The following is a 24,820-nucleotide window of genomic DNA, read 5'->3' on the forward strand; positions in this document are numbered from 1 at the left end:
GATTGTAAAAGATGTAGTATGTTAGCAAGTCTCAAATATTTATATATTGAGGAGACTTGTATAGGTAATGTATTTATCTTGTTCATTGTGGAGCGTTTATTTAAGTACATTGAGTGAAATAATTAAGTGTGTGACTTGGTTTGTGTGGAAAAACTTAAAAGGGAGATATTTATATATTAGAGCTTGAAAATTATTGTTTAAAATGATGAATATTCTCTCTAAGTAAAGCTCCGCAATATAAGAAAACTAAACTATATAAACCTATTACGATATTGTTGTATTTTACCTACAAGTATTAATTTATACCCAACACGATTTAAGAGAATATATTAGTACATATCCCACTTTCAGAATAATTGTATAAAAAAATGCAGCAAATGAAAGGCTAATATAATGGTTATATAAAATTTGTCTTTCTATACAATGAAAAGTCTGCAATGATACAAATAATTCACATACCGAATTGCACGTGTAGATATAAACTTTTAATGAAGTTGGGTTTGATTGGTTTTTTTTAGGTTAAATTATATTAGTATTCATTTAATTATTATTAAGAAATTTTATTATTAAATTAAGAAATATTATAAAATGGTTATCTAATTATTAGTAATTTTTTTCCGGTCATCTAATTATGAAAGGATATAAAATGGTCACACAACTATTCAATTTTGTCATTCTTGGTCACTAGCAGGATAACAGTGGCAACTTTTAAAATTGACATAATTGTAACTTTAACCCTCAACATTTATAAATTATGTCAATTTAATTTTGATTCTAAAAAAATTAACCCTCAACATTTACACATTGTGTAATTTGATATTTATTTTCTACAATTTTATTTTTCTTTGTGACATTGAGGGTTAATTTTAAAACAATATATGAGAAAATATTAAAATTATTATCTTGAATTTTGGGGTGATTTCATTTTTTGTATATTTCCCAACAAATATAGTTGATAATTTTTTTAGTTGTTTAGTTGAAAGGGACACAAAGAAAAGCAAAACTATAAAAATGATCAAACTGCACAATGTGTAAATGTTGAGGGTTAGATTTTTTAGGGTCAAGACTAAATTGACACAATGTATAAATGTTAAGGGTTAAAGTTACTATTATATCAATTTTAAAAGTTGTCACTATTAGTTAGTTGGTGACAAAAAAGATAAAATTGAATAAATGGGTGATCATTTTGCAATTGTCATAGTTGGGTGACCAAAAAAGAAATTTACCAATATTTAAGTGACCATTTTGTAAGTTAGATGAATAGAAAAAAATAATTATTAGTTAGATGACTATTAGTGAAATTTATTTATTTTTAATTTGTCCATTTTTCCGTTAATTCTCCCAATAAAAATAAAAATGGAAGTGTCTAAGTGCAACCAAATAGATATTCTTAATTTATTAAGATTCTTTACAACTAGATAACGTTCATGTATAAGGTCGCAAATGACAATAAAAATAATTATGTTTAGATTCATGTGAATATCTTGTCCTGTTATTTTCACCTTAATAACGTTTGCATCTACGTACCATAAAGCTTATTTTTATATATTTTATTTTATTTTAATTTCCAGTCCTCTACCTACTCCTAGAGGTGTCTATGGGCCTGGCCCGGGAATAAAATCCTAAGCTCGAGCCCGGCCCGGCCCGACCCATTTTTAATAAACACTAAAAAATAATTTTAAAAATAAAAAATAAAAAAATATTTTAAAATTAAAAAATAAAAATAAAAAATATATTTTTATTAAATTCGGGCTGGGTCGGGCCAGGACCAAAAAAGTGGTGCCCGAGGCCCGGCCTGTTTTCTAAACGGGCCTCGTTTTTTTTGCCCAAACCCATATTTCGAGCCTATATTTTTACTCGAACCCTCCCATATTTCGGGCGGGCCGTTGGGCCGGGCCAGGCCGCCTGACCCATGGACACCTCTACCTACTCCTATGTGGCTGATTATTTTTTTAAACTTTAAAGTTGGAAAATGTATTCTTTTAAGTATAATGTGCTTTATTTCTATACATGTATGATGTTTCATATTTTTTTAATGCAAATGAGTAATGATGAAATAATAATCAAGTATTAACTTAATTAATTCACACTGTTGTCATTACAATAATTAAGAGGATATGATTAAGCACATATTTGCCTTTACTTTAAAGATTTGAAGAATTTATAAGTAAAAGTAGACATTATATCAAAAAATAAATAAAAATTCATGAGAAAAAACAAATTATTAGAAACAAGTCCATTATAAATCTTGGACAAACTATTTTTTCACTATCATGCCAATACAGTTCAGTCCAAAATAAAATTTTTTATTTAAATTTAATTATAAAATATATAAATATTGATCTAAAATATTTTAAAATATACGTTCTCTTAGTTCACCAAATCTTAATTTATCGTAATTAACTAAAGTTATTTGAGTATTTTAATTATTACCTTTGGTCAAAAGATTCTCACCTTGAATTCTTTAAAAAAGTATTATTAAAATTAAAAAGAGTTTTAAAGTTTGATAAGCAAATAAAAATTTAAGATTTAGAGAACAAGATCTATGGTCGAACTGATTAGATCATCGATTTTCGGTTTAATCAATTTATTCACTTTGATTAAATATATCGGTTCAATCAATTTTGTAGCTCGTTCAATCAGTCCATATCGATTCGAGGGTCAACTAGTCTAAGCTCTTTTATTTGGATCGATACCTCAATCCAGCCAGTCAAATCTGATTCAAACAATATTGCAAAATTTTGATCAAAATTATATATGTTTTTAGAATTTATGTTTGAATCACTAGTTATTATAATTGTATACTAATAACTCTAGAATATAGAGTTACCTTTGGTATTTTTAGACTAATAATTCATGCAACTTATGAGAAGGTAATAGCAAATTTAATAGTTTTTATTATAAATTCTATTTTGTTAAATAATAATAGGGCAAATTTGTTATTTTGGTTGATTTATATGCTAAACACATGATTTCTTCATCATTGTCACATGCTAATGTCGCAACATGGAGCTCGCAGCTCTTCAGCTCGTACTTCACCAGTCTGCAAGCCCCCTGTTTGCAGATCGCATGCATTGCTTGGAGACAGATCGCACACATTGCATCTTGCGGTACAAGCTCGCATGCATCACATGAGTTCATAGCTAGCTTACGTACAGCTCGTAGTTATTACCTCGCTGATGCGAGCGTAGCTCGCACGTGTAACTTGCACTTCACCAGCACGCATGTATAGCTTGCACTTCACCAGCTCACAGCTATCAGTTCGAAGCATCTTAGTTCACAAGCTCGCAGTACACAGCTCGCGAAAGGTAGCTCGCAGCATGCAGTCCATAGTTCTAAGGTTGCAAGCACTGCTTACTGGAATGTAGCTCGCAATTCACATGTCGTATACACGTAGCTCACACTTTACTGTTCTCAACTCGCAATCTGGCAGTTCGCCAGATATGTGAGTTGTGGCACATTCACTATTAGCAGGAATGAAGCTTGCAGTCCACAGCTTGCAATGTCAGCTTGCCATTTTCTAGCTCGCCATCTGTGCGAACTGTTGCACAGTTAGCCAACTCCAACACGCACAAGAAAGACTTAGTCTACTGTGGAAAAGCAAAAATAAAACAACCACCAAATCAGCCGTAGAGAAAATCAAGCAACCTCTCTCCCAAATCAAGAAACCATCAACCTACATGGAACAAAATCAGGGGGGTGACGCCAAAAATAGAAGGATTCAAGGGGGCTCAAACTAGTATAAAATGGGGCATATGCTTGAGGGAAAAGACATTACACAACACAAGAAAGTGAGCCAGCAATAGACAAAGTTGAGAGAAGAGAAGTTAGCAAAACTTGAGAGCATTAGTGCTCAGAGTGACACAAAAAGAAAGAGAGAGGAGAAGGAGAATCGTGACAAGTGCCACGGAGAACCATCGAGATCGGCTTTCCAGTTTTCCTTCCTTTGTCTATTACTTTCTTTTGTGCTGATAAACATGATTGTAACTTATTTCCTTATTTTTTAATTTAATTATTATGGCTTAATTTTATTGATGCTAGAATAATTATGATTCCTTAGTTTTAGTTATTAATGCTTTGCTGAAGATGTTCGGTTTATTTGGTACTTTACTCATTTAAGTATTATCATGATCACGCTTTTTAATGCATCAATAACATGGGTAAGTATATGAATTAATTTATTGATCGATCTGAAAAGATGATAATTAATGGGCATACTACTTGAATGGTGCATGTTTGATTTCTTAATAATCGAATTAGTAATAATATCGAGAAATGTTGTTACCTTGCATAACCTTTAAGTATGATGCTTGAATATGTAACCTTGAAGTTAATTAGACATAGACATGTGTAAAAGAAACTAAAAGGTTAAACAGTCACAATCAACCTACAACTTGTAGATTTTGGGTTAGTAAATTACCAATTTGCCACGAGATCATCGTAACATTCTTTGGCATTGTTTTAAATAATTCTAAGTTAAGGGGAAATAATTATTCTAGACCTTCATGTCATTGTGATTAAAACTTTTGTTAGTATTTGTTGCTTACATTCTGTGTTAACATTTTAATTTGCTTTGTATACTTAGTTTAATTCCTTAATTAAATCCTCACAACCAAATCTTATTACTTACCAAATTGTTAATAACTAATTTTGCAATTATTGACTTACTTATATAGTCCCAGTGACACCCCAAACTCGAGCGGGACGGACTGGCTCAAATTCGAAGCGTTACATTAGCCACCTAAGTGACTCTCTGACTAACGACCTCCCAAGACACACCCCGACCTTATAACACCTCAATCTTATCCATTTATTAGTTATTTATTAATGTTGAAGCAATTTGTGAACCAATTTTAAACTTTTTATAAGTAATTTAACCTAAGAACACTTTTATCATTTTACCACCTATAGTTAAACTAACCTGAATTTAGATCTATACGCTTACCAACCCTCTTTTAGTCAATTTAAATAAGCCCTAAAAATTTCAGCTTAATCCGAGTTTATTTTCTATGTCTAATTCAAGTTTTATCATGAAGGACTAAATCATAAAAATTTCAAACTATTGGTACCATACCCGAATATTAAATTGAGTGTGTTTCTAATAAATTTTATCAATTACAAGTCTAATCCTAAAATTTTATCAAGTTTCCTTATCATTTAAGGCTCTAAGAGCCCGTTTGGTTGGATGTAATGGGAATACCATTACAGCCCGATTCGGTGGGCCCTACCTATTCGGACGTTTGGTTGGACGTAATGCCCTATTACGGGCTGATTACATTACGCCCTTATTCGTCATATTTGATGGTTTCCATTCCGGATGGAAAGGTCTGTTTAGTTGCGTTTTAGGTTGTCCCGAATCCTTCTTCCCTGTTTTACCCTCCCAACCCGAAAGCCACCTCCACCTCCACCCTCTCCCTCCTGATTTCTTCCGGCCTCATCGTTTTCGAGCAAGAACTAGGGCTTTGTCAAGGTTATTGATCTCCACATTCCGACAAGGTTGCGTTGATCTCCATCCTTTCTGGGTATGTTTTGAATTCTTTTTTTGTTTGAAACTTGTAAAAAACAATGTTTGCTTTTCATGGAAATTACCAACTGCATTGGTTTCTTGATTGATTTTCATGGAAATTGAATGGTATTTCTCTGTTTCTCTGTGCTAATTTTATTTGTATTTTTGTGAAATCCAAATCCTGACGACAAATATTTCCAAATCTTGAAAAATCAGAAAGGCTCATTACAAGCTGTTACATAAGGATCTTCGGCGCCATTGCATGCGAACAATGGTAGCTAATTTTGTATAATCCTCCTCTTCTTTTATTTGAAACCCAAATAAAAGGAATTTCATTTTTGTGTTAAGCAGGAAAAAAAAGGAGAGGCAAGCAAAAAAGCTGCATCCTTTTCCTCACGCCTCTGAATTTTGTATTTTATTTATTTATTTTTTCTCTGCGCTTTCTCAGCAACCAAACACATCCTTACACAATTATTTTACTCTTTTGAATGAGTATACACACTTGGCTTCTTTGAAGGTTTTAACTTAAAGAAGAGAAAATTTGGCTTTTTCCAGCATTTTCATCTGCTGCTTCTGCACTAGTCTTAATTATTTGGACTCTCGAGCTGTTCTACGGTTTTGAGATCGATCAAAGCTTTCAATTACTCACTTGGATTTTGAAGTAGTTCCTTTTTAAAAAAAAATATTTTATTTAGGCAAGTATAGAAAGTTTTGGTATATCTGCTTCTTTTTCTTTTTTCCTCTTTCTGGTTTGCTATTTTTTTTCTTGCTTGGATCATTTCAGATTTGCAAGATTTTGTGGTTCTTAGGCTTGATACTTGTTTGTGTTTTGAGAAAATAGAGAAATATGGAAAGAAAAGTATCTAATTCTAGCAATTCTTTAGAACTGCTCATTAAAAAAATAGATTATTTAAATTATTATTGTATTTCTAAGCAACCAATTGGAAAGCTCCCTTTATAAACAGGATAGTGGAAGTTAAACGAAGCTTGAAGATTTCAAGGAACTTTTAAGTTAATATCAAATCGGTTTAAATTTGCTGAAGGCTTGTCTGAAGTTGTGATGTTTTCCACCTGTTTAATGTATCGTATGTTCTAGTTGTGCTAGTTTAGGCTTTAATCATCTTTCTTCTTTGAACTTGTTAATGTTGAAGGAGGATTGAAGAGCATTTGGGTCTGTATCTTAAACAATGTTGCCGTTTTATTAAATTATATATTATTTCAGCCTATTTCAATTTCATTTAGGTATATTATATATGTACAGTTTTGTCGACCATAACAGACTTGTGTTCTTCAAATGCAGTGAGTAAAGAGATCAATCCCAAGTATCTCCAAATAAACCCTCAAGAAAAGCTTTCCAATTCAATCAAGGTAAAAATTGTCTGTCCTAACATTCTTTCAACATGTTTTCCCTTTTATGTTTTTTTATGACGACAGATTCAACATTTCTAGAACTGCCTTTTCTGTTAAACTAATTGCATACATGAACTTATCATGGTTTCTCTTTTCACCATAAATTTGGGTATTCTCTGCCTCTGGTAGTGATGCTTTCCTATTTGCAATAGCTGAAGCCAACACCTTTATAAAGAAACAAAATTAGACCCATTGTTAAGTTCCAAATTGAACTTCATAAAAAGTTGTGTTTGTATTCCTGTGTGGGCTTATCATATGATCTAGATGGTATATGCTTGAAATTTCTTACTTCTATTATACATCCTTAAATGATGATGCTCTTTTACCTTCTGGATTTGCATATTGGGAATCCAATGTTTCTCTGTTTTGTTGCTCCTCATTTTGTTCCGTACGCTGCAAACTTTGGTGCTCGTTTTGCTCCTCATTTTGTTTACCTTCTGCATTTTGTTGCTTAATGATGGTGCTCATTTTGTTCCTCATTCAATGATTGAATTTGCATTGTTGTTTATTAATTGGAATGACTTGAAGAGATGCAATTTTGTGCTGTTTTGGAAGAAGGGAAAGAAAGGAATATGGTGTGCTGTTTTGAGTTTTGACATTACCCATGGCTGTATCCATGTACTTTTTTACTCCCAATTTATTTTGGTTAAACTACATCATTAGTTGTTCAAGTATGTGTAAGTTTTTTATTTAATCAATGCCTGTTAGTCTCTTTTATGGTACCCTATTCTATTGAATAACCTTGTTTTTATACACATCTGTGTTGTTGAAGTTACTCTTTGTTGCAATGTACTCGTATAGAGTTTAGATTCCCTTAAATCCAATGTACATATAACTTTCAACCTAGACAATGACTCTTTAGATTATGCCACAATAAATCCTACCCTAAACTTAATGGAAGATGACGAGATTTTGGCTGCCATGCACATATAGCCACTAATTTGGCCATGTGCAGTAATAGAAACTAGCGAAAGTGATCTCCCTTTTTTTGACTGTTAAACACAATTTGTCTATCTGTCTGCGTGTAAAATGAAAATGAAACCAGACTTGTTTCTTTTCTAATTATATCTCATTTTTTATTTTGCAGAAATTTTGAGCATTTTTAATATTTGTTTACTTTTTTTATTTTTTAGGAATGTTTTTCTATTATTATAGCATGTTTATTTTTATTTTAAAAATAGGAATTTTTTGTATTTTTTTTAAACATAGGAAATTATTTATTATTTTATTAGTAATTTATTTTTTAATTTATTCTAAATTGTTGAAATATTTTAATTTTTTAATATTACATAATTTTTTCCTTTTTTTCTTAAATTTGACCAATGGGTATTATATATTAACTGTTAACATTATTTTAATTGTATTTGTTTCTTACTTTTAAACAATAAAAATATTAAATTGCTTTATTTATTTTGAGAGATAAGTATTAATACTAAATAAATAAATAAAAAGATGGACACTGAAAATAAAAATGATTGTTGTAATAGTTAATAGTGAATTGAACTGGAAATAAAAAGATGAAATTTTATATAAATTTAAATCAAAACGTCAAATATATTTCTATACATATTTTTTATACTTGAAAACAACCAATTCCCCTTTTTTTTTAAAACAAAAGAAAATCAGTTTCTTTAAGAAATTACTTAATTTTGTGGTTTTTTTGAATGAAAATTTCCCAGAAAATTAAATAAAAGTAATAAAAACCACAGTTACCTATTTGTCACCTTTGTCATAAAGCAGTATTCCAACTTTATTCAACTTGACCATAATCACTTTGTATATTTATATATATAATCACTTTGTATATTTTAAGGAGAGCCACAACTAGTAATTAACTGATCACACTCATTAGTTAGTCATCATTAGTTGTTCAAGTATCTGTAAGTTTTTGATTTAATCATTGCCTGTTGGTCTCTTTTATGGTACCCTATTCTATTGAATAGCCTTGTTTTTATACACATCTGTCTTGTTGAAGTTACTGTTTGTTGCAATGTACTCGTTAAGATTCTAAATTTGTATTGTTCATTTTTATTTGATAGTGTGATATTGCTTCCTACTGAAGCAGCTTGTTTGATTGCTTCCTCCACCTACAGTGTACCGTCTTCTTTTCACGCATTCACTGTAAGTTCTTTGGCAATTAAATTATTTAATTGTAGTTTACTGTTATTGAAATTATGATTGGAGAAAAGTGACCCTTTTAAATAAATTTGACAATATGGAACACATTAATATCTTGCAGTAATGGCTCGTCTGCCTTTAATTGCACAAAGTGTGAGGCGTAAAAGAATTGGAATTGCAGTGACAATATGGTTGGAAATTCGTAACATTGTCAGTTGGTTTATACTTACATTGGGTGCCATCGATAGCCTTCATACTTATAGACCAAGGATTAGGTCCTATATTTTAGATTTTTATGCACAACGGGATTATGTGAAAAGGCTTGTACATGCTAGTGACGAGACCTGTATTGAACAAGTTAGGATGAATAGATTTGCCTTTTTCAAACTATGTGAGATGTTACAAACGTTAGGGGGATTGAAGTCGTCAAGGCACATGCTTGTTGATGAGCAAGTTGCAATGTTTTTACATATCATTTCCCATCACCTTAAAAATCGAGTTATCAAGCATCACTTCAATAGGTCCGGGGAAACTGTTAGCAGATCATTTCACAGTGTTTTAAATGTTGTCATACGCTTACAAGATGTGTTATTTAAAAAGCCAGAGCCAATTACAGCAGATTCTTTAGACACAAGGTGGAAATGGTTTAAGGTATTGGAATAAATTTTATATATAGCTTGTACATAATTTAGTTTATTTAGATTTAAATTTAGTATCCTAACTTAAGGTTTTATAACATGTGATATAGAATTGCTTAGGTGCTCTTGATGGAACCCACATCAAGATTAGGGTTCCAGCAGTTGATAAACCTAGATATCGAACGCGAAAAGGTGACATAGCAACAAATATGCTAGGTGTTTGTACACCTGAAATGCAATTAGTTTATGTTCTTCCTGGTTGGGAAGGTTCTGTTGCTGATGGACGAGTTCTTCGAGATGCCATTAGTAGGAGGCATGGACTAAAAGTTCCTCACGGTAAAGTGGATAGTTAGAGGACTTTGAATTATTCATTAAGATCAAACTTTTTTGGGGAATTAATAATTAAGAAATTTTTTTTATAGGTTGTTATTATCTAGTTGATGCTGGTTACTCAAATTGTAAGGGATTTCTTGCACCCTTTAGAGGACAACGATATCATTTGAATGATTGGCGTCAGGGTTATCAGCCAAGTACTCCGCAAGAATTTTTTAGTATGAAACATGCCTCAGCACGTAATGTTATTGAAAGATGCTTTGGGTTATTAAAAATGAGATGAGGAATACTTAGGAGTCCATCATTCTATCCTGTAAGGGTGCACAATAGGATCATTATTGCATGTTGTTTGCTCCATAATTTTATTCGAACCCATATGAGTATTGATCCTATTGAAGCGGAGGTGGGAGAAGGATTACCTAGTAACGTGTTAGATGACGATGAACCGAATGTCGTCAATATTCATCCATCGGATGCTTGGGCTACTTGGAGGATGGAACTAGCCAACCAAATGTTCGATGAATGGCAAGCATCTAGACATTAGTTAGGTTTAAGGAGAAAATTAGTTGAGTTCATTTGTTTATGTTATTTTATGTATATAGTTTGTGAAACTTTAGTGGTGTTTTTGAGTTTATTGTATTGTACTAAACTTGTTGAATTATAATTTGATTTCTTTTCATTCATCATGTGTTATAATTTTATTCTTTATGAGTTTTTTATTCATGATATTGAACTCAATTTTAATTTTATAAAGTGTTCACATTATGATTCATGATATTAAAGTTAATTTTAATTTGTTTTTTTTCTTAAGATAATTATGTCAGGTGTTCCAGAATCAATTGTTCCTTCACAATCATCTTGAGGAACCAAAAGGAAATAGGTTCCAGAAGAAGATGCAGCACTGGTTTCCTGCATGGTGGACTTGCACAATATTGGGACATTTAACGCTGATACGGGGTTCAAAGCCGGTTACTTAAACGAGTTAGAAAAATGTTAGAGAAGGCTTTACCTAATGCGATGTTGAAGGCAAGACCTAATATCGAGTCAAGGATTAGGTTACTGAAAAGAGATTGGTCAATAGTGTATGACATGCTTAATGGCCAAAACAATAGCGGTTTTGGTTGGGACGACCATAGGCAGGTCATTGTTGCTGAAGATGCGGTCTGGGACTCTTATTTAAAGGTAAGAATGAGTTCAACTCTTTATTATCCTATTCTTACCAAACTTATAACTAATATGATTTCCTCGTTTTTGTAGAGTCATAAAGAAGCCGGTCAGTTCAAACATCGTAGTTTCCCTTACTACGACCAACTTACTGCCATATACGCAAAAGATCGAGCGACTGGGAAAGACGCTCAAACAGCCGCTGACGTTCTTGAAGAAATAAATGCTGAGGATGTACCTTCTGCAGATATTAATGAAGACAGAAACGAATACTATGATTGCGATGCTAATGTCTCTTTCGATGACATGGATGTTTCTGCCACGGAGCCGCAAACAGACAAAAACCAAGGGGGTTCCTCATCTTCAAAGAGGACAAAAAAGAATTCTGATACAACTGGTCATTTTTCTTCTTCAGTTAATGATGCTACCACTTTATTGGCTGAAAACATGCGGGCAATTAGCGAACAAATCAGTAGGAGTATTGCCTCCGATGTGGTAGTTCACCAGGGCATCCAACAGAAAGTGGCAAATTTATATCCAACCTTATGTGAAATAGAAGGTTTAACTATGGATGAACGGTTTCAAGCATTGAGTAAAATTCCGGATCATCCAACTCAAATGGTAGTTTTCTTTAGTTTACCTTCTAATGTACGGTTGGAATGGGTCAGAGATTTCTTGCTGACCATTAAAATTTATGGTTTTGTTGATGACATTTTCGTAACTTTTTCTGTTCGTAATATTTGGGATGGTATTTCATATACAATGTTCTAACTTTTTGATGTGGCAAAACTGTATAACATATAGATTGTGACATAGAATTTCATGAATCTCATTTAACCTTTTGTTAATATTCATTGTTATTATGTTTATGCAAAATATAATTCTAAAGTTATTTATTACTGCTAATAATTTTTTATTGTAGAATATTTAAATTATTTGTTCCACAAATGATATTTTAGCACATTAAATATGTATTGCAGTTTAATAATAATAAAGTAGATTATAAATTATATTTAATAATAATTATTTAAATTATATTTTATAGTATTATATATTATGATTTTAGTAAATTCATATAAGAATAAGAATTTTATTAAATTATATATTATTATTAAATTATATTTAATAATAATTATTTTAAATTATATTTTACAGCTTGTTTGGTTCGATGTAATGGGTTTACCATTACGCACCGAATCGGTGAGCCTCACATATTCCAGCGTTTGGTTCGCTGTAATGCCCATTACGCGCCGAATCGGTTACGTACGTATTCCTCCTTACTCACCGATTTCTATTCCCTGCCCTTTGTTCAGTTTAGCTCCTGTTTAGCATTCTCCCAATTCCTATGCCCTGTTTTACCCTCATCTTCCCAAGCCGAAATCCACCTCCAGAACTCTCCCTCCCAACATCAAACAGAATCTGCCAAGTAAATGACCTCCACCGCTCCCGTTTCACTTTCATTTGATTGTTTTGTCGAACCAAACGCACCCTTCTGTTCTTCAAATGCAGTGAGTAGGGAAGTCCAAAAACAGACTTCTGTTCTTCAAATTCCAACAAGTATCTCCAAAGAAACCCTCAAGAAAACCTTTCCAATTCAAGCAAGGTAAACATTATCTGCCCTAACATTTTTTTGTCACGTGTTTTCCCTTTTACGTCTATGATGGGAGATTCAACATTTCTTGAAATTGAATCATGCATTCACCTTTAAAATGAGGTTTTAGTAGGACTTGATTCATCAAATTAGTTGAATCTCTGTTTATAATCGTTAAAAATTGGCATCTAAGGTTTTTGAAAACTAGGGCTTAAACTAGTTGAACTGATTCATGAATCCCAATTTTCGTGAAATAAAACTTTAATTCATTTGATAAAGAATTAGAAGTTGTAATGGCTTGATTCTTGATCATTTTTTTCAATTTCAGCAGACAAATCAGAAAATCCGAGAGTCGGGGAAAATACAGTTAAAAGCGTATAGAAAAGAGACAAAGAGAGCTCTTCGTCTTCTTCTTCCCAATGCTGTGTAAGATGCTTTTAATTGTAAAATCATACCCTTTAATTGGTTAAGTTTTGTTTCAGTTCATTGCTGGTTTGTTTCCGAATTGTTGACCTTTTCTTTTCGTTTCAATTTATGTTTCTTTCTGGGATTTATGTTAGTGCTTTCTTTTCTATGTACTTTCATTTTCTTCCTTATATCTACTAGTGATTCAACTTGTAGGTGATTTTGGCTCTTTTATATATAAATTGTCAATAGCAGTTTTAGAATCATTATTTTTTGATTTAAGATGCTTTCTCATTCTTAAGGATAGGGTATTTATTTATAACATTGATATGAATCGAAATTGTATGATAACTTATTTTAGCTTGTCTTGGCTTGGAATACCCTGAAAGTTGAAAAGAGGTAAGTTTGCATCAATCAGAGGGTTTTTAGGACATTCTATTTATGTCAAGTAACCTTCTTCTATGTTAAATTGTGTAAGTGCTTTGATATAAGCATATATCCGACATGGTTTTAGTGTGTAAAATGGACTACTAGATTGGTAAACAAGCATTAGCTGCATACCATTAACATGGAAATGCTTCCTGAAGTATGTCTGCCTCAAGTGCCTAGGTTGCCTTTTGGTAACTGCGCAGTTTTATATGACATGTTGTAATTAAGATGGTTCTGTGTCTGCTACAAGAATGATGTTGTCTATGTAATCATCTGTGTTCATCCTATCAGCATGTGGAGTTTGGTTAAATGCTGCATCTGTGTTCATCCTATCATACTGCTCTGCTTTTTTGTGAGTGTATCACTAGGATTTTGGTTAAATGACTTACAAAGCACTTACCTGATGTGATTCTAAATTTTTTTTTCTGGTTTAAAAAACAATCCCTGCAAAGACTGAAATTTTTTGCTTATGGGATTCTTGAGAGTATTGATGTTCCAGTTAATTGATGTTCAATGTGAACTTTTGTAGGTATTGGACTGTTAGCTACTGATTTGCTCCAGACATAAATCGTTGGCAAGCTGAAGCTCTAGTTGCAATTCAAGAGGTATTTTATAGTTGCAATTCAAGTAAATTGGACTGTTTTTTTATGGCTTACTCCATAGTAATGTTTTTATAGTTATATTTTGCAAGTGGTGATGTAATAAGTTGATTTTTATTGGTATTGAAAATTTTGAATACGGATATATGTCAATTTTTTTATTAATACGGATATGTATGTGTGTGTGTGTGTGTGTGTGTGTGTGTGTGTGTCTGTACAAATGCATGGTTGGACTGAGATAAAATAAAATCATGGAAATAAAACTTATTGAAATGAAAAATGCATTTCTCGGGAAACAGTAAAACATGTTAATAGTACAGGAAATCCAGTTTAAGGTACTGGTGTGAATAAAAGCATGAATTATTCCTTTAAAATCCAGTTTTCGGTTGGAAGCATGAATTTTGTTTCGTCTCTGCATTTTTTAAATTTCGGTTTTAAATCATTAGTAACTAGTTTAAGTTGGACTATATAAATCGATAATGATTGAAATACATCAAAATAATCGATAATGATTGAAATACATCAAAATACATCAAAATGAAATTAAAATATTAAAATTTATATAAATCGATAATGATTGAAATACATCAAAATAATCTAAAAATATTGTTATTGAAGGTATCCTAGATTTAAAACTGAAATGAGTGGCAGTATGGTATTGCCAAGAAAACTCTTTGTTGGAAGTTAAATGTTATGTAGGCTTCATAGACTTGTACTGGGAATACAATATTTCACCAATTCATTAAATCATATCTCTAAAATCCTGAAATCTATCGGTAGATTATATTAATATGTTAGTTTAAGTACAGTAAAATGTAATTGCCAGTGAAGTTGATAATTTATGAATAATAAACTTTATTCTTAATAAATATTGGTAAATTTATTCATAATTAATATGTTTTTTTGTTATGATCCATATCACAATGTTTCTACCTTATTATTTATTACAAGTATAATTATATGTGGTATCGATTATCAAATAGTATTAATTTTAGATGATTGATAAAGAAATGAATTTCTTGTTGCAAAGATAGTTTTAATTTCTATTTTGTTCTTTGTAATGATTCTAAATTTGTATTGTTCAGTTTTTTTTGATAGTGTGTTATTGCTTCCTCTTCTTTTTTGGATTGTTTGACTGCTTCCTCCACTCACAGTTGAGCGTCTTCTTTTCACGCAATCACTGTAAGTTCCTTGGCAATTAAATTATTTAAGTTTACTGTACTGTTATTGAAATTATGATTGGAGAAATGTGACCCTTTTAAATAAATGCAGTGAGTAGAGAGATCAATCCCAAGTATCTCTAAATAAACCCTCAAGAAAAGCTTTCCAATTTAATCAAGGTAAAAATTGTCTGTCCTAACATTCTTTCAACATGTTTTCCCTTTTATGTTATTTTATGTATATAGTTTGTGAAACTTTGGTGGTGTTTTTGTGTTTATTGTATTGTACTAAACTTGTTGAATTATAATTTGATTTCTTTTCATTCATCATGTGTTATAATTTTATTCTTTATGAGTTTTTTATTCATGATATTGAACTCAATTTTAATTTTATAAAGTGTTCACATTATGATTCATGATATTAAAGTTAATTTTAATTTGTTTTTTTTCTTAAGATAATTATGTCAGGTGTTCCAGAATCAATTGTTCCTTCACAATCATCTCGAGGAACCAAAAGGAAATGGGTTCCAGAAGAAGATGCAGCACTGGTTTCCTGCATGGTGGACTTGCACAATATTGGGACATTTAACGCTGATACGGGGTTCAAAGCCGGTTACTTAAACGAGTTAGAAAAAATGTTAGAGAAGGCTTTACCTAATGCGATGTTGAAGGCAAGACCTAATATCGAGTCAAGGATTAGGTTACTGAAAAGAGATTGGTCAATAGTGTATGACATGCTTAATGGCCAAAACAATAGCGGTTTTGGTTGGGACGACCATAGGCAGGTCATTGTTGCTGAAGATGCGGTCTGGGACTCTTATTTAAAGGTAAGAATGAGTTCAACTCTTTATTATCCTATTCTTACCAAACTTATAACTAATATGATTTCCTCGTTTTTGTAGAGTCATAAAGAAGCCGGTCAGTTCAAACATCGTAGTTTCCCTTACTACGACCAACTTACTGCCATATACGCAAAAGATCGAGCGACTGGGAAAGACGCTCAAACAGCCGCTGATGTTCTTGAAGAAATAAATGCTGAGGATGTACCTTCTGCAGATATTAATGAAGACAGAAACGAATACTATGATTGCGATGCTAATGTCTCTTTCGATGACATGGATGTTTCTGCCACGGAGCCGTAAACAGACAAAAACCAAGGGGGTTCCTCATCTTCAAAGAGGAAAAAAAAGAATTCTGATACAAGTGGTCATTTTTCTTCTTCAGTTAATGATGCTGCCACTTTATTGGCTGAAAACATGCGGGCAATTGGCGAACAAATCAGTAGGAGTATTGCCTCCGATGTGGTAGTTCACCAGGGCATCCAACAGAAAGCGACAAATTTATATCCAACCTTATGTGAAATAGAAGGTTTAACTATGGATGAACGGTTTCAAGCATTGAGTAAAATTCCGGATCATCCAACTCAAATGGTAGTTTTCTTTAGTTTACCTTCTGATGTACGGTTGGAATGGGTTAGAAGATTTCTTGCTGACCATTAAAATTTATGGTTTTGTTGATGACATTTTCGTAACTTTTTCTGTTTGTAATATTTGGGATGGTATGTCATATACAATGTTCTAACTTTTTGATGTGGCAAAACTGTATAACATATAGATTGTGACATAGAATTTCATGAATCTCATTTTACCTTTTGTTAATATTCATTGTTATTATGTTTATGCAAAATATAATTCTAAAGTTATTTATTACTGCTAATAATTTTTTATTGTAGAATATTTAAATTATTTGTTCCACAAATGATATTTTAGCACATTAAATATGTATTGCAGTTTAATAATAATAAAGTAGATTATAAATTATATTTAATAATAATTATTTTAAATTATATTTTAGTATTATATATTATGATTTTATTAGTAAATTCATATAAGAATATTTATTAACAATTTTATTAAATTATATATTTTATTAAATTATATTTTATAACAATTATGTTAAATTATATTTTAGTATTATATATTATGATTTTATTAGTAAATTCATATAAGAATATTTATTAACAATTTTATTAAATTATATATTTTATTAAATTATATTTAATAATAATTATTTTAAATTATATTTTAGTATCATATATTATGATTTTATTAGTAAATTCATATAAGAATATTTATTAAAAATTTTATTAAATTATATTTTATAACAATTATGTTAAAATATGATTAAATTATTTATTATTTATATTAATAATCTTATTAAAATTTAATAACAATAACAATAATCATCTAACTTAAAAAAATTCTGCTAAGGGTATTCTAGTCATTTTATCTTTTTTCCTTATGCTATTACACCTCTATTCCATTCAACCAAACACAAGAATACCATTACGCCTCTATTCCATTACATTCAACCAAACAAAAGAATTACCTATTACACCTCTATTCCATTACGCATCTATTCCATTACGCCTCTATTCTATTACAGCGAACCAAACGTGCTATTATATAGAATGGCCTAGAGAACCAATTTAAAAAGACCAGAATTCAAACTCCCAATAGTCCATTGTAGTTCTTTTTTATGCGAAAAATTTGATTTTAAACCCGATTTTGAGTATTTTAATGGCCAATTAAATCTGATTTAACTACAATTATTAACACTAATTAAACCTCAATTAAATAGAATTAAACATTCAATTTCATGCATATCACCCACCGATTAATTCAAACAAGTGACGTACCTTAGTCGCTAGTAAATCACTCCATGGAAGCTTCATTTAGACAATGGTTAGTGTAAACATCATGCCTCACACACCATGTTATCAATCACCGTGCTATCAAGCAACAATACACCGTAAATTATTCAATAATCTAACTAAAACATGCATTTATGATATTATAAAACCATCCAAAATTAAACTAAGTCTCGAAATTTCCACAATACCCGATTAACATCTCTAAAACGTATAACTAAATCTCTACCAAGCCTTAATCTCTTGGAACTCTCTTGCTCGACTCCTCAGCTCCTCAATCCCATCGGTTAACTGCATGAATGTGAAGGTGTAAGATTAAAAAGCTCAGTGAATGTTAATAAAACGACGAGTAAATTAGCACCCAAACCATGCTTAAATTGAAACCAATCAAATACAAATTTTCAATCACAATATCAATTCATAATAGTTCAATGTTATATGCTCAACCTTGTATCAAAAATCATAATTAATCATGGCATATAATCATCAGTTTAGCATATAACATTTCATACATTTATATTGACATATACAATCATGGCTTAATCAAGTGATCATACATCGGATAAACGGATCTCCTTACTCCCAATCAGAATCAGAATTAGTCCTGGGTTGAGCAAGCCTAGGCCACACGCTTTCATTATATCGCCTCAAATCAGTCTCGTTAAGTGGAGACACAAGCTTAACACTCACTTATCTACTCCAAATCAGTCCACCTAGAGCCTTATTGCTTACAAATAACATATCAATAAGGTGAGTGTACTCACAAATCCTATGGCATGCCAACAATATCCAATGGATCCACGATGCTATAATGCCAATATAACCAATCAATCATAACATAATTTCAGTCAAAATGTGCTCAATTTAAAGTGCCAAAATGCATATGTGAATCATGTAACATAGCCATTTTAACATCAAATTAAATCTAGCATACCAATTACCTATTATCAATGTTCATTTATCAATTGAAATATTAACATACCATGAACCAAAAACTCCAGCATGCTTGCTTAGTTCACCATTATAATAAATTAAATCAAGCACATAAAATCACTAGATATCACTTACCAACACTTAACAAAAATTTCATCACTTAAACATATATCAATAATCTTGCAAAATTAACCAACCAAAACTCAATTAAATATTTGCAATCAGTAATTAATCATCCAATTAAGCATAAGTGAGGGTCAATTTACCAAATCGCCCTTTAATAGCACTAACCACACAACTAACTCAACCACAACCAAGCAAATCCAAGCTTCAATTTTGATTAGCTTGATCCTCTTCAAGATTCAAAGCTTCAACAGAAATAAAATAAATATTACCACCTTTCAAAAGATATAATAAATAAAAATTTTCATTAACTAGGCTACATGAAATTCTCACTCAAAGTCACCTTACCGAATTTGTATCATCAAGTCGAAAACTCGATTCCTCACAAAATCGATCACTCCAACCCTCCTAATCACTTTTAAACATCAATACTAGTCTAAATAAACATATACTAAGCATCAATTTCACATTTAAATCATTTTCACAAAAATCTAAAATATCGATTCATGAAGATGATGAAATTCAAATTTCTTTAAATTACCTTACAAAACATGTTTAATCTTGATAAATAAGATCAAAAACCTTGTAGTAGATCCAATTTGAGTTGAAACATCCATTTATTTGTGGATTTCCTCTCAAGATTCAAGATCCACCATTAAAGCACCTTAAGCTTTTGAAGAAGGTGACATTGATAAAAAATCATGTAATTATCACTCAAATCATGTAAATATGCTTCTAATCATCATAAAAATAAGTTTAGAAATAATAATTACCTTTGATTCGTTCTAAATCCTTTGATTGAAAATCTTGATTCAAGAATCTTGAGAAATTTCAGAATATTTTTGGCTACTTTTGTGAATAATTTCGGGTGAAAAGAGAGTATTTTGAGAAGGAAATTTATTGAATCTATTCTTTGATGATAGATCTTAAAAACCATGCAAAAAAAACGAAATTTATAGCTCTATAATATGATGTAAATGGTGTGAAAAGTAGGCTAGATGCATTGTGTTTAAAACTGAAACAACCTACCAGAAATTTAAAAATTGGGAAATTTGCCTAATGGTCATTCTCACATTTCTCTTACATTACCAATTGATCTTTTCCCTCCAAAATTTCAAATTTAAAGATTTATTTTCCAAATAAAAACTCCAAAATTTCCCTTATTTTAAAATTAAATCCAATTTAATTAATATCTAAATTTAACTTAAATTAACCACCAATAAAAATTATTTTAAAATTCTTTTTCGACCCAAGTTTATTATTTTCGCTAATAATTATTTAATTACTTTAAAATTAATTTTCCAAAAATATTTTTATTTTTCCAGATTATTGTTTAATCAGTTTTAGATGAAATTGACCTTTTAAATTAAATTAAAAAATTACTATTAACCCAATAAATTCTTAAATTTAGGCTCGGAACCCGAAAAATATACTCGAAACTACTAGACCCATTTAGGGATATTATAATCCCTATGGAGATGATAACTCTATACTTACTACTTTATTACTTATTGATGATTGTGTACATTCGCACATCATTAGAAAATTTCGCAACAAGTTTTTGGCATTGTTGTTGGGGGCTGTCTTAGTCATTATTTGTGAAGTTAATTACCTTTCAATTTGGTTTAATTTATGTTATTCTTACTTTAGTTTCTTGTGAATCTTCAGATACCTACTATTTATGAATGTGGACCGAATTATTGATTTACTTCTAGTCGATCCTGAAATTGAACTTACCTTTAGGAGAAGAAGATGACAAGCGACCTAGATACAAGTTGAATAAATGAATCCTGCACAACAAGATCAAAGAAATTGAGTTGCTAATGCTCAAAATCTGGTTATTGTTTTTGATGATAGAGACTGTTTCATCCTTCAATATATTGTTCCTCTTTTCAATAAACTCAATCCGGGTATTGTGAGGTTTAAAATTGAGGCACTGCAGTTCAAATTAAAGCCAGCGATGATCCAAATGTTACATATGGTGGGCCAATTTACTGGGATGCCTACTAAATATCCACACCTTCATCTTCGATTATTCATGGAGGTGGGTGACTCATTCAAATTGGTTAGAGTGACCAAAGATGCTTTACGTTTGAAGTTGTTTCCATACTCGTCGAGAGATAGAGCATGAACATGGTTGAATTCCTTGTCGTCTGACTCTATAATCACATGGCAAGAATTGGCTGAAAGATTCTTGATGAAATGTTTTCTTCCCACTAAAAATGTCAAACTTCAGAATGAGATCACTACATTTTAACAACTTGATGACGAATCTCTGTATGAGGCATGAGTGCGATTCAATGAGTTATTATGAAAATGCTGTCACCATGGTATTCCATACTGTATTCAGTTGGAGACCTTCAACAATGGTCTCAATGCTCATACAAGAATTATGGTATATGCTTCAATGTAGCCATTCTTTCAAAATCATACAATGAGGCATACAAAATTCTTGAAAGGATTTCTAGCAACAACTTTTAGTGTTTAACTAATCGAACAACCACAAGAAGAAGGGTGACAAGAGTACATGAAGTTGATGCACTTACTTCATGGCAGCCCAGGTATATTCTATGTTTTCTATGTTTAAAAATATAATTGTTAATGGTTTCAATGGTAACATGATAGATCTGCAACTGAACTAGTTTGAGAATATCTCTTCTGTATATTGTGGAGATTGTCATGTTTTTGATAATTACCTATCAAATCCAGAGTCAATCTATTACATGGGGAATCAAAATTAGAGTGGTCCGTAGTTGAATTCGTACAATCCTTCATGGCCAAACCATTTGAATTTTTCACAGGGCAATCAATGGGCTGGTCCAAGTAACAATCATATGCCAATAAGACCAAACTATCAACCAAGATACTCTCAACAAGCTCAAAAACCTCCACCAACTAAACCTTTAAGCAGTCTCGAGAATTTTTCGAAGGCATACATGGTGAAGAATGATTTCCTGAGTCAATGCCAAGCAACACTAATCCAAGGCCAACAACAACATCAAGTAATCTGGAAAATTAAGTGGGATAGCTAGCCAATAAGCTTAGAAACTGACCCGAAAGTACTTTGCCAAACAACACTGAAAACTCGAGAAGTTTAGGTAAGGAATATTGCAAAGTCGTTACCTTGAGGAGTGGGAAGATGTTGGAACCTAAGAATATTGAAACTGAAGGCAAGCCTGTTGATGCTAGAACAATGAGGAAATTCAACCCGATGTTGGAATTCCCATAGTATAAAAGTTTGTTCCTATAAAAGAGAATTCTACACGTGAGACCCGAAAAGTAGTCCTAATATAAGAAGGTAGACAGGACAAAATTAAAACCCCACCACCTCTTTTTCCTCAACGACTCTAGAAACATAAAGAAGAGGTTCAATTCAAGAAGTTCTTGGATGTGCTTAAACAACTTCATATTAATATCCTACTAGTGGAAGGCCTAGAGAAAATGTCGAATTATGTCAAATTCATGAAGGGCATCCTCTTTAAGAAGAGAAGATTGGGGGAATTTGAGATAATGACATTAACAAAAGAGTGTACTACATTCCTACAAAACAAGCTGCCCTAAAAAATAAAAGATCCGGGGAGTTTTATCATACCTTGTAACATTGGAGATTCTTATTGTGGTATGACACTATGTGATTTGGGAGAAAGTATAAACTTGATGTTTATGTCTGTGTTTAGGCGATTGGGTATTGGTGAAGTCAGACCAACGACAGTTACACTTCAATTGACAAATAAATCATTAGCACATCCGGAAGGGAAGATCAAAGATCGACTAGTACGTGTTGATAAAATTATATTTCCAACTAACTTTATTAATTTAGATTTTGATATAGATAAAGAAGTACCAATCATCCTGGGAAGGACTTTCGTGGAAAATGGTAGAATATTGATCGGTGTGTAGAAAGGCGAATTTACTATGCAAGTTCAAGATAATCATGTAACCTTTAATGAATTTAAAGCCATGAGATTTCCTAATACAGTTGAAGAATGTTCATCGATGTCCGACATGGAATCATTGGTTTCTGTAGAATGAAGACTTAATGTCTGATCCACCAAGTGACAATAAAGATGAGGAATGTCTTGCTTTGCTGGAAGCCAATTCGAAGGGAGTCATTCCCTAATCTCGACCCGAATCATTAGAATTGGCATCCTGTGAGCATATACAATCAAAAGCATCAATTAAGGAGCTACCAAAATTGGAGTTAAAGGTACTTCCATCCCATTTGAAATATGTTTATTTGGGTAATTCTTTGACTTTGCTTATGATCATTTCAGCTAAGTTAATCGAGATGTAAGAGAAAAAATTGATTGATGTTCTAAAAAAGTTTAAGAAGGTAATCAAGTGGACTATAGCTGATATTCGAGGTATTAGTTTGTCTCTGTGCATGCATAAAATCCTACTAGAAGACAATGAGAAGACATTGATTGATGGACACAAAAGACTAAACCCAATCATGAAGGAGGTAGTCAAGAAGGAAATCATCTGCTAGAATTTTTTACCCCATCTCTAACAGCTTGTAAACGAGTCTAGTTCAATGCGTACCAAAAAAAAAAGAAATCATGGTTGTGGAGAATGAAAATAACGAGCTGATTCCAACAAAGACAATTATGGGTTGGTGAATTTGTGTAGATTATAAAATATTGAACAAAACGACTCAGAAAGACCATTTCCCGCTACCGTTCATGGACCATATACTGGATAGACTTACGGTTCGGGACTATTATTATTATTTGGATGGTTATTCGGGGTACAATCAGATAGCTGTAGCCCCAAACATCAACATAAAACCACTTTCAATTGCCCGAATGGTACGTTTTCTTTTCGGTGAATGCCTTTCGAGTTATCTAATGTGCCTACAACTTTCCGAAGGTGCATGATGATAATATTTATTAACATGGTTGAATTATTTTTGTAAGTATTCATGGATAACTTTTTAGTGTTCGGAGGTTCATATGATGACTGTTTAAATAATTTTGCTAAGGTGCTAAAACTGTGTAAAGAGACAAACCATATCCTTAACTGGAAGAAATGTCATTTTATGGTTAAACAGGGTATCTTTTTGGGGCACAGAATATCAAGACGAGGAATTGAAGTTGGTAAAGCAATAGTCGATGTAATAAAGAAGCTGCCACCACCTATGTCTGTAAAAGGTATTAGAAGTTTTTTCGGGCATGCCAGTTTTTATCGAAGGTTCATCAAAGACTTTTTAAAGATTTCCAACCCATTATGTACTTTGTTAGAAAAAAGATATAGCATTCAATTTTGATGAGGTGTTCTTGAAAGCCTTTGATGAGCTAAAAAAAGGTAAATTTTGGCACCCATTATTGTTACATTAAATTGGAATTCTCCTTTTGAGCTGACATGTGACGCTAGTGACTTCGCAGTTAGAGCTATAATAGGTTAGTGGAGAAACAAAATCTTCCATCTAATTTATTACACGAGTCAAACTTTTGCAAGGGCCCAATTGACCTATACGATAACTGAAAAAGAACTACTTAATATTGCCTTTTCTTTTGCTAAATTTCGTTTTTATCTTGTAGGTACTAAAGTGACAGTCTATACAGGTCATTCTACAATTAAATATTTGTTGGCAAAGAAAGATGCTAAGCCAAGATTGATTCAATATGTAATTTTACTCCAAAAATTTGATCTTGAGATCTAAGATAGGAAAGAGGTTGAGAATTAGGTGACATACCATTTT

At 31.7% G+C, this 24,820-nt stretch overlaps 2 protein-coding genes, 1 long non-coding RNA gene and 1 other non-coding gene across 6 annotated transcripts; 3 read left to right on the plus strand and 1 right to left on the minus strand.

Moving 5' to 3' along the window:
- The first annotated feature begins 3,801 nt into the window (after nucleotides 1-3,801).
- Nucleotides 3,802-12,017, plus strand: LOC107918836 (uncharacterized protein At2g29880-like). The gene is made up of 5 exons (XM_041089812.1): nucleotides 3,802-5,522; nucleotides 6,807-6,874; nucleotides 8,956-9,037; nucleotides 10,817-11,187; nucleotides 11,263-12,017. The coding sequence occupies exons 4-5, from the start codon at nucleotides 10,996-10,998 to the stop codon at nucleotides 11,938-11,940; spliced, it is 870 nt and encodes a 289-aa protein (XP_040945746.1). The 5' UTR covers nucleotides 3,802-5,522; nucleotides 6,807-6,874; nucleotides 8,956-9,037; nucleotides 10,817-10,995; the 3' UTR covers nucleotides 11,941-12,017.
- A 703-nt stretch (nucleotides 12,018-12,720) lies between these two features.
- LOC107944855 (uncharacterized) lies at nucleotides 12,721-15,533 on the plus strand. 3 transcript variants are annotated; one of them, XR_005911217.1, is made up of 5 exons: nucleotides 12,721-12,772; nucleotides 13,089-13,186; nucleotides 14,124-14,199; nucleotides 15,279-15,375; nucleotides 15,466-15,533. It is a non-coding gene; the product is annotated as an uncharacterized lncRNA (long non-coding RNA). The 3 variants fall into 3 exon arrangements; XR_005911216.1 differs by having other exon boundaries at nucleotides 13,092-13,186; XR_005911215.1 differs by lacking the exon at nucleotides 12,721-12,772 and having other exon boundaries at nucleotides 12,994-13,186.
- A 235-nt stretch (nucleotides 15,534-15,768) lies between these two features.
- LOC121215376 (uncharacterized protein At2g29880-like) lies at nucleotides 15,769-16,981 on the plus strand. The gene is made up of 2 exons (XM_041089813.1): nucleotides 15,769-16,180; nucleotides 16,256-16,981. The coding sequence occupies exons 1-2, from the start codon at nucleotides 15,815-15,817 to the stop codon at nucleotides 16,493-16,495; spliced, it is 606 nt and encodes a 201-aa protein (XP_040945747.1). The 5' UTR covers nucleotides 15,769-15,814; the 3' UTR covers nucleotides 16,496-16,981.
- A 4,365-nt stretch (nucleotides 16,982-21,346) lies between these two features.
- Nucleotides 21,347-21,453, minus strand: LOC121215861 (small nucleolar RNA R71). Its single transcript, XR_005911831.1, has one exon. It is a non-coding gene; the product is annotated as a small nucleolar RNA R71 (small nucleolar RNA).
- Between the last annotated feature and the right edge of the window lie 3,367 nt (nucleotides 21,454-24,820).

The sequence above is a fragment of the Gossypium hirsutum genome, chromosome D03 (genome assembly GCF_007990345.1).
Source record: "Gossypium hirsutum isolate 1008001.06 chromosome D03, Gossypium_hirsutum_v2.1, whole genome shotgun sequence".
Classification (NCBI taxonomy): domain Eukaryota; kingdom Viridiplantae; phylum Streptophyta; class Magnoliopsida; order Malvales; family Malvaceae; genus Gossypium; species Gossypium hirsutum.

What these genes read in the sequence shown, in the direction of transcription:
- LOC121215376 (XM_041089813.1), top strand. Translation starts at nt 15,815, where the DNA reads ATGTCAGGTGTTCCAGAATCAATTGTTCCTTCACAATCATCTCGAGGA. An exon ending in TCTGGGACTCTTATTTAAAG is followed by an intron (nt 16,181 to 16,255) that starts GTAAGAATGAGT and finishes TCGTTTTTGTAG; the next exon opens with AGTCATAAAGAAGCCGGTCA.
- LOC107918836 (XM_041089812.1), top strand. Translation starts at nt 10,996, where the DNA reads ATGTTAGAGAAGGCTTTACCTAATGCGATGTTGAAGGCAAGACCTAAT. An exon ending in TCTGGGACTCTTATTTAAAG is followed by an intron (nt 11,188 to 11,262) that starts GTAAGAATGAGT and finishes TCGTTTTTGTAG; the next exon opens with AGTCATAAAGAAGCCGGTCA.